Source organism: Parasteatoda tepidariorum, chromosome 10 (genome assembly GCF_982258835.1).
Source record: "Parasteatoda tepidariorum strain Cologne lab strain chromosome 10, Ptep-v5.0, whole genome shotgun sequence".
Classification (NCBI taxonomy): Eukaryota; Metazoa; Arthropoda; class Arachnida; order Araneae; family Theridiidae; genus Parasteatoda; species Parasteatoda tepidariorum.
Window position 1 is genome coordinate 87,660,767 of NC_141764.1, and position 10,491 is coordinate 87,671,257.

The window sequence follows — 10,491 nt, forward strand, 5'->3', positions numbered from 1 at the left end:
TTTCTTATATAAACATGTCTGGCGTACAGCCTAGTAAAAATGTAAACATAACTAGATATTAAAGCTATGTGCTCCAAAATTTCTGTAGTATAAGTTATAGTGTGTTCTTAAAAACTAGTGGAATGAACCTTAAATAAATCATAAACCTATATAATGGAAAAATCATAAAAATTAGGTAGAATATCATTAAATTTATAGAAACTAATACGATGTGGGAAAATGAAAATAATGACAACTTAGCACAACAAATAAGTTTTCAAAATCTTACCGGACATTTACTTTTATTTCTTCGATTGATTTAACAGAGCATGATACCAACATAATGACTTAAATCTAAAGATGACTTAATCTAATGACTTAATCTTAATGACTTAATCTAAAGGGAAGAAAAAAAATACCAAAACAAATTCTTTCTTGATTAACAGTACCAGTTGCGCCATCTGTTATTGAAATTATAAAAAAGGTCAAGACAGCTAGTTTATATTTAATTTTCAATGCTTACATTAATTTGTATGAAAATTTTTGAGAAAATAAAAATTACATATAACACATTTTTATCAAATATTTTACACAAAATTTTTCAATTTTATAACCGGGGACGCAAACAGACCGGGGACACGAGGTCCTCGCCGGGGACAATCCCCGGAAATCGGGGACGTCTGGTCACCCTAATTATACAGTGCAATGTTACTGATTTTCTCCAGTTCTTAAGTTATTAGAATAATTTTTTTTTCTTCAAATATCATTAAAAAATGGAAAAAAATAAATGAATGCAAGTTCTTAATTATTTCAAATATAATTAAAATACAAAAAAAAACTATAAATAAATATAATATGATTATCCAGTGAAGTGTTACTGATTCTCTTCAATGATTAAGTTCTAATCTCTATAAATTATAGCATAATGGAAAAAACAAACAAACCTGGTTTTATTGCAGAGTAGCAGCCAGTTAGGAGTTGGAAATTTTTTATGGTTAATATGGATGAGATTACAAAAGGAATTAAAAAGGGAACAATGAATTCATTTTTTGGTATCACCGAATAAAAAACATTTATATCTAGATTAACTATACAAAAATGACAATTGGTTATAATATAGAAAATTAGGGTGGTCAAATTTTAGTTGTTCACACATTCCAAGAATGTTACCCGGGGAACAAATTTAATTCGTTTAAGCACTCCATGCACATGCTTTCTGACCTGCTGGGTCAACCTCTTTGGCAAGTTTCAAAGCATCTGAAGTGGAAATATCCGCATTAGCAGGATGAACCGCCAAAATAAGGCAACTCATTGAGGTTATGTATTCAACTATTAAATCATGAACTTTTCTCTCAATATCCAGAGGCTGATCTCCCACAGGTACTCTAGTGAGACCAGGTAGATCAATCAAAGTCAAATTCAGAACTGAAAAGATAAGAAAGTAATAGAATTAGATTTTGACAATCATAAGCAACTTTACCTTCAGGATCAACTTCTTTTGAAAGTTTCAAAGCATCTGATGTTGCAATATCCTGATTTGCAGAAGTTACAGCTAAAATTAAGCAAGTATCTTTTTTTACATATGTAAGTAGCATATCTCTTATTTGGTGTTCTATGTCCGGTGGTTGGTCACCGACAGGCACTCTAGTCATTCCGGGAAGGTCAATTAAAGTGAGGTTCAAAACTATTGAGGGAAAGATACATACAGTTTAGCTATTACGAAACAAATCAATAATTATTCAGAAAACACAAACACTAGAATAGAAAAAAAAAATTATAAACAATTTTAAATCTTGCAAATTTTTTTATAAGATTTAAACAATGTTAATCACTGCCTAGTTTGCCATGAAATATCAATTAATAGAAATTGAACATTATAATAAAAGTAATTGCTTTAAAGTAAGAAAAAACTAATACTTTCTTAAGGCAAAAAGTATTGACCTCAATTATTTATGTGTTAAAGATTGTGAAATTATTTATGTATTTAAGTAAGGGAAATCATAAAATACTTTTAACATGTTTTTCTTTAATTAATTAATTATTTTTTTTGAAGTCATCAAGTGGCAATATGACACAACTGCAGAATCATTTTACTAAAAGTGGGAAGTTATTTTTTGGAAAGATTTTTTCCAACAAAATTGTAATTTATGACTAAAATGATTTAACTTTTAAATATATATTTTAATGGTTTATACTGAGAAAATATTCTGTGAGTATTTAGAGTACAATAACACATACAGCAGCACATTATACTAGTCAAGGACATGCAAGATGAATGAATTGGTGGGTAAAAATCAATAAAATACTTAAATAATCAGTTTAATTTATAATAAGTATAATTAAATAATAATTTAAATATTAATAAGTTTTTACAAAAAACAATAAAATATTAAAAGCATTAAAATTTAAAATTAATATGCATCAATATCATTACAAAATTACTACCATTCCTAAAAATAACTGGTTATATCCCACAATACAATAATATACCCACATATTTGAAAAATCAATAAATTGAATTCTTTATTTTAAATACTTTCCGACATCTCAATGAATTTCACACAAGACAGTATTGTTAACCACAAAAAAAGGTAGAAAAAAAAAAGAAAATTGGAAAGTATCTATCAAAACCAAGATTAATGTAATATTTACGTATTAAAAAAAATAATGAAACATAACATTAAATAAACTTTTAAAAAATTTTCTCAACATAAAATAGCTGCATCAATGGAAAATTTTTTCGCATACAAAAACTAGGAAATTTTGCAAGAAAGGATTGCAATAAGAAAATTGACTTATTTAAAAAAAAACTTGAAATTTCAACTTTCAAGTTTGAAAAGATTTTGATTTTTACTGGGTGCATCCTGAATTTTCAAGCTAAATTTAAATTGTCTGAGTTTTATAAGTTTTCCCTGAGGCATTTGAATCCTGATTTTCAATTGATTAATTAATATTTAATTCTATTTTACAATTAGATTAATGAGCTTAAATTTATTTAATTGCCTATACAAAAATTAACAATCAAAGTATACAAAAATATCTCAATAATTGTATAGAACTGAGTACTTAACAAATAAATTTATTCATACATGAAAAAAAAGAAAGGATTTGTCAGAAAGAATATTAAAAAATACGTGGTTTTTAACAGAATGAAAAAAAACCTAAAAAATAAAGAGGCCTTTACACAAAACCAAAAAAGTGGTCTATCCTATAACTTATAAAAAGCTTTTATATTTATGTAACCAGAACTACAATTTGAAGCTGTTAGCTTTTCTGTAATAACATTTTTTTAATAAAACATTTTCCTTTTATTCTTACAAACATTTTTCAGAAATAAATTTTTTCTAATGAAATTCAAATAATTATCAAATTTCATATAAAACTCTGCTTCCTCTATTAATAAATAAGGTATAGGGGCAGGAGACCACCTCAAGTATGTACTAACTCAGACTACTTATTTTAGTAATTCAATTTGATAAATTATAAATCAAAATTTTGACTACACAATATTTGACTATTTCTAACAATGGAATGGGGAAATGAGTTAAAATAATCTTCTAATGAAAAATAGTAAAAATAAAATAAAATCTGTGACTAACAGCTTCTACTCTAAAGGCCAAGGGGTCACTTCAAGTACTTTTTGTTTTTTATAACTCCATTTTAAAATACACAAATTAAAGTTTTTACCATACAAAATACAGCTGCTTTTGTTAATAAACAAGAGATAAGAATTTAAAATTTTTTAACTGAAAAACTGTCAAAAATTGTGTGTCAGTAATAGTTTCTGGTTTTCATGTCAAGCAGCCATCTTAAATATGTAATAATCCAACAATTATTACTTTAATTGGTCCATTTGATAAATTACAAATCAAGGTTTTGATAAATTTTATTATAGCTATTTTTTGTTGGATATAAATAAGTCTAAGAAAATGCTCAACCATTATTATGTTAATATTTTGAATTACCATGTGGTGAATAAACTCTCAAGTTAATTGGATGAGGTGAAATTCCTTTATTAGTACCAGTGGTACGATCTGTCTCATCTTCAATTTCTTTTCTAATAGCATCAAAATCTGTAAAGGTTCTTCCTTTAACGTGCAAAAATTCACCATATTCTGAAAGAAAAATATTTTAATAAGTCAAAGATCTAGTAAATGACAAAGAGAACAGCTGTCAGATTAGAAAGTGACAGTGATATTGAATGGATATATAAGTCAAGGACACATGCTAGCAATAAAGAGAAAAAAATAAGTATATAAAGGGGAATAGGGCTCATTTCTTTTTAGGTAAATAATATATTACACAAAAATTCCAGAAAGTAGGAACAAGTTTATGTCTGATGCATCCACCAGCAATTTAACATTATTATTTATTGATTGTTACATTATTATTTATTATTGTACATAAGGAAAATTTGATTTATTATTTTGCATGAAGAAAAATCTTTTTGTTTTACAAAATAAATTACTTCTTAATATAAAAACTAATTTTAACTGATGTAATTTTTTTAATCAATCATATTACCTAAACAGAGGTAACTAAAAAGTATGATAAATAATAAACATAAAAAAATTGATTGACGTTATTACTTACAAATAAAACATTAAGTTTTAAAATTACACTTAATTCTTAAAAGTGTTTAAAAAATGATAAAAAGAATATGCAACAACAGGAAATAAGGAGAACATTTCACAAAAAGGCTCATTAACAAAATAATTAAAACAGAATGCTCAGCTGGAATAAAAAATTAAGTTGAAATTGCCAAAAAACAAAGGATGTTATAGATATAATAATAATAAGAGAAGCACTTTTTTAAACTTAAATTATAATTGTAATGAAAAATATTGCTGTTATCACAACTATGCATTTTAATTACTAAAGCATAAATCCTTAAAATTACATTTATGATATTTTTGATATCTTTAATTAAGATAGTGTATAAGATAAAACCTTTATTAACATGGTAAATTGAACAATTGTTTTTATTTTATTTAGCAAAAAAATTTAAAATTGAGAGAATGAAAATTAAATATATTTTTTTAGAACAGTATATTTTTATTATAAGGAAAAAAATTAAGGCTGTTTTTTTTTAAAAAACCTTTCTGATATGTAGTGAATAAGATTTTACTTTTTTAACTGTTGTGAGTTTGTAATTGCTATTTATGACTACAGGCTTTGAAGTGGGCTAAAAATAAAGTTAGGACATTTTTAGAACAGTAGACATATACTAGACTGCTTCTAATGAAGACAAATGATACTTTAAAAAAAAATTGCTCTATTTAAAGGCAAATTTTTTTGCAAAAGAATAATAAATTTATATTATTTCTAATTTCAGAATTAATTTGCTTAGAATAAAAAGTTAAAAGAATATTTTTCTTCTCTCTAACGAAAATATAGTTTATAAAAAACTTCACCTTTTTCGTACAAGAGTAATTTTGTGGATGATCCCACAATGCTCCACTTAAAAATTCGAGGGTATTATTACTGTATAGCTGATTGGAATCTATCATTTCTAAACTCAGATGAAAGAAATGAATAAATAATTGCGAAACTACAAAACTCTATTCTATAAGATTTGTTACTGCATTTGATGAAAATAATAAATAAGTGTATAACCCCTGAAATCATTACCACAAAAATTTGATGATGTAAAATAGTTACATGCAGAATCACATATAAAAAAAGTTTATTCTAAGCAATTACATTCTGTTGCAGCCATGCAATTTTCCTAACTTCATTAAAATTGATGGATGAAGGAATCTTTTGTGTGTATTGCTTATATCTACCCCCTGATATTTAAAAATATAAAGATAAAAAGTACCAAAGTTTGATATTCATATTTACAGAGCAAATAATTTACACAATAATCAGCTAAATTAATTCCAGCTATTTATGTGAAGCTAAGGACACTGAACATTGTTTTCAAAGTAACATTCTGAGCAGGAGATAATATGGAAGAAAACAAACAGTTTGTAGTACAAGCTTATTGCACACATTTTTAACATAACAGAACATATTACAAGCATCATTCCTGTTAAACTGAAAGTGTACTACAACGATTCTATTAAAAAACAATCTGTTGTAATTTAACACTGCCATATAGGTAGTAAATTTTGTCAGCAAGTATACTGGATAAAAAGAGAGAAAAAAAAAAAAAAAAAAAAGGAAGAAAAGAGATTACCTTGCAAGAAATGACCACAAAATATTCCTGAGACATTACATAGATTATTTAAGAGTTCTTAAAATTAAAAAAACTAAATGAATAAATTCTACCTTTTTTTTTTTGACAAAAAGGAAAAACATACATATTTAATAAGTGATATATAGGTCACAAAATATATAACTATAAAAAATTAAGAATTATATACTTCTAAAATCAATTTTATTAAAATTCCTATTAATTAAAAATTAATAAATAATTTCAAAATTGTTTTACATTCAAAATTAAACATGAAAGTATTTACCGTGTGGAGAATTTATGAGCTGTAAAATTAAAGGCCGACGGGTCACAATGCCAGATCCTCTGGGTAGAAAATCTCTAAAAATAAGTAAAACTTATATTAAATATTTTGAAGATTAACAAGAGAAACATTTAACATTTTTATTATTCTCTTAGCTTATTAATATATAAAATCATTAATTAATAAACAAAGATAATAAGACAGAAAATTTTTGTAAATTTTTACGACTGAAAGAAAAAAACTTAACAAGCAAGGTTTCAGTTAAAAAAAAAAAAAACTTCACACTAGAAATAAAGAGCATTTAATTAGTGTAACAAATACTTGATCAGTTTGCAAAATATTATACTACATATATATGTTATTGAGTAGATGATGTGGCATTTTTTCTAGCATATTTTTTTGAAATCTCAGTGACAAGAAGTAGCACACAGCAAGTAGTGAAAATACTGTAGGTGCTATTTTTTTTTATAGTTTGTAGTTTGAAATAAGTAGTGCAATACAAAAAAACAGTAGTTTCTAGCAATTCTTGGCTAGCAACTACTTTTAACGGTTAATTAGATAAGAAACAAGGTTTTAATGCAACTAATTTTTTGAATTTGATGAGTACATATCCTCTTAGGTCCATCAATAAACGCAATAGAATGCCCCCAAACCCAGGTCTGAACGTTACAAGAATTCGATATTCAGAATCACGTATTACTAATATTTAAATTAGCTGTTATGGATAAAAGATAATTTATCACTTTGGCCAACCTTTCACATGCAAATATTAAGGATGTAATGAATAGTGATTTGAATCAATAATAAATATTAGTTTTTATATAGAAATAAGTTTAGTCATTATTGAAAAATAATCAAAACTTAGCTATTATTGGTATTGCATAAAGAGAAAAAAACTAGATATTAGGATAGATATATAGATAACTAGATATTAAGATAATTAAAAATATTTCGGGGAAAAAAAACAGAAATAGAAAAAAACATTCTCTTAATTTTTAAAACAAAACTTTAATGCTAAAAATAATATATTTACAAGAAAAAATTATCCATTAAACATTAAAAAGATGTCTACCAGAAACGCTTTTAAAAATGCAACGCTACCCCAAAAACGCATATAAAAAATAACAGATTATACTCAAAAGTAAAACAGAAAAAATAAAAATTGATCTTAATTTTTAAAAACATTTCAGCTTCCAATCACAGTATTTCTAAGAAAAAGTGAAGACTAAAGTCTTATAGAAACTCTCTTAATTTCCGCATCATAATAAAAATGTCCATAAAAACATAAGTTTTTTTGAAAAAGAAAAAGCTAAATAGAAACCAAAACCATTCTTAACTTTTAAATGAAAGATTTAAAGCAAAAAATATTAATTTAACCTTTTCAAATTGCTGTATTTTTAGAAAAAAAGTGATCATAAAAGAATAAAGTTCACAGGAAACACTCTTTAAGTAACTCAGTTATTGTAAAAACGTTGCTAAAATTATATATTAAGTGACCAATATGACAAATATTCGGCCAAAAGGGCAAAATACCGAATAGTGACTGAATATTAGTAATACCCTATTGAATAAACATTTTTTAAACATCAATGTTATTTCAAAGGAAGGGAACATATTTTTGATGTACTTCATTTCTTAAAGAAAAAAGAGCAATAACTACTTATAAATTATGATAATTTCTTAATTTAAATATTAAAGGCATTAGTTTCATAAAGACAAAAAATTTAAGGTAAAATGAACAAATTCGAAAAAAAAAAAATGTTTTAGAACAACAAACTGAATGATGTAAACAAGAATAAACATTTCTTAATTCCTTATGATTAATAAAGCAATTTTTTATTCAATACCATTTTGAACATAGGTGTAAATTAAGTTCTACAGCTAATTTCATCTCCTTAAAGTAGTTTGTATTTACTACATTTAAAAATAGTGAGTTCCAGATAAATTTGTAACAAAGTAGTTGTAATAAACTGGAAAAATAATGTAGATTTTCTGACCACTGGATAATGTATCAAAATTCTGTCACTACAACTCTAAAGTGTCACTATCAGGCTCTTGAAATTTGAATTAAATAAAGAGACCCGTTAAAAGAAAAAAAAATTATGATAGGTGGCTAATTTATGGTTGGCAATGGCTACAAAAAAAGTGGCAATTAAAAATTTGTTTCTTAATGACAATTTTTAGGCAAAAATTCAAACACGAGGATGCCACTTCTTGTACTGTTTTTATTACACAGGAAAGCAGTTACCATCTCCAGAACTTTCAAGTTATTTTATGTTGGTTCTTAATTTCAGAAGGTCTGAATTCGGATATTAAAGGTTTCATTCAAGTTAAAGTTAATTTCATATAACTTTTTTTAAAAAATTCATGGACGATATTTAAAAATGATTTAACTAATATATTTTATCATTATGATTACAATAATTTATGATCTAGTTTCAAACAATAAATTTTACATTTGTTAATGAACATAAATTTTATGTCACATCATTGGTTCAAAGACTCAAACCCTAAATTCCATTAGTTGAAAATGCAATATACAATACTTAAATCAACTCTGAGAGGCTAGAATATTTTTTTTCCATCTTAGAGATGGACCCTGAAGTGCTTATTTTGAGAAATGCTTTAAGCTAACAATATAAATTTTTTTTCTCTCAATAGTTTAGAATTTTTAATTTTTGAAAAAGTGACCATGTTAAAAATTTTACTCGCTGGTAACAAAATCTTCTAAATCTTGCCCCATTTGATTATGCAATATATTTTAAGTTTGATTACGCAATATATCTAAAGTTTGCTCATTAAGTTTCTTGTGTACTAATGCCAAATCTGTCTTGACCATTTTGCATGGTATTGATATGGAACACTTCAGCAAAAGATAGATTGTATCATAGAAAATTTTCATTACAATTTAATATGTAATGAAAATATTGTAATACAAATAAATGACATGATTGCCAGCAGTATAAAGAAGATGGTCGATGCAATATCTTTAAAAAGTGCATATTTTTGACAGAATTTGATAAGTTAAAGCCAAATATTAGTATCACAGCAATAAAATGAACTACTTTGCTGTTAACGTTTTTTCTTGAGAGTATTATTTACGGCTGTGTTTCAACAAGGAAGAATTCTGTATCAGTAACTGCGCCAAGAAAGCCACAAACGGAAGGTGACAAACTTGAAGGGTATGACTCATTACACATTTTTAAAAACGTTGTGCAACCCTTTGGTGTCCATGCAATGTTAGCATGCATACATTATCCATACAGCAATACCTATCAAAATTCTTTGGGGTTTCAAAACAATATTATTATTCCTGATCACGCTCATAATTTTGAGAAACTTTTCCTTTCCATTGGCACCAAAACAATTTGTTAAAGATTGAAACTATTTTTTTAAAAGTTCAATTATAATTTATGTATCAGAAAAAAATAAGTTTATAATTATAAAAAAACTTTATACGATTTTCGGAGTTCTTTAAAACATTTTAAAATTATATTTGCATAAAATGACAAGGGAAATTGTTTTCAAACAAAAGAAATATCTGTGATACACATAGATATTTTCTTTTGAATAAAACACAATAAAATTGCGATGCTATGGTCGATATAGAGAAAGTTATTATTTTAGCCATAACATGACAAAGTAAGATTCTGCTTGACAGATGACTCACTTTCCAACGAAGTTTTCCAAAACACTGCTTTTCCCAGCACTTTGTCCGCCTATTACAGCTATTTGTGGTAGGTCAATAGATAAATTGACACCTAATTTTGTAAATGCGTCGTGCAATTTATTAACAATTGGAATTAAACTATCCATTCCCTCATTTCCAGACATTGTTAAGCTATCATAAATTATGTCTACAACAAAACGAACTTATTTTACAAAAATTAATCGAATATCATATTGACATACAAAAACAAATAGAAGTTAAAGTAGCTCTTCTGTAAAATATAAATTAAAAATATTTATTACAACATATGACAAAAAAGGCTAATTTTTTGATTTATTGCTTGAAAAAAGCTTAGTTAATCTTTATTTCATCTTTTTTTGT

At 25.8% G+C, this 10,491-nt stretch overlaps 1 protein-coding gene across 5 annotated transcripts in view; it reads right to left on the reverse strand.

The window, feature by feature from the left end:
- Positions 1–10,452, reverse strand: part of LOC107449885 (dynamin) — a 54,958-nt gene extending 44,506 nt beyond the window's left edge. For all 5 annotated transcript variants that reach the window (XM_043043669.3, XM_043043667.3, XM_071184245.2 and 2 more), the window contains exons 1-4: positions 10,111–10,452; positions 6,444–6,517; positions 3,945–4,094; positions 1,460–1,663 (exon numbers count right to left, since the gene is read on the reverse strand). In XM_043043669.3, the coding sequence (XP_042899603.2) occupies positions 1,460–1,663; positions 3,945–4,094; positions 6,444–6,517; positions 10,111–10,274 (592 nt within the window). In that variant the 5' untranslated portion in view covers positions 10,275–10,452. The remainder of the gene's footprint in view (positions 1–1,459; positions 1,664–3,944; positions 4,095–6,443; positions 6,518–10,110) is intronic.
- Between the last annotated feature and the right edge of the window lie 39 nt (positions 10,453–10,491).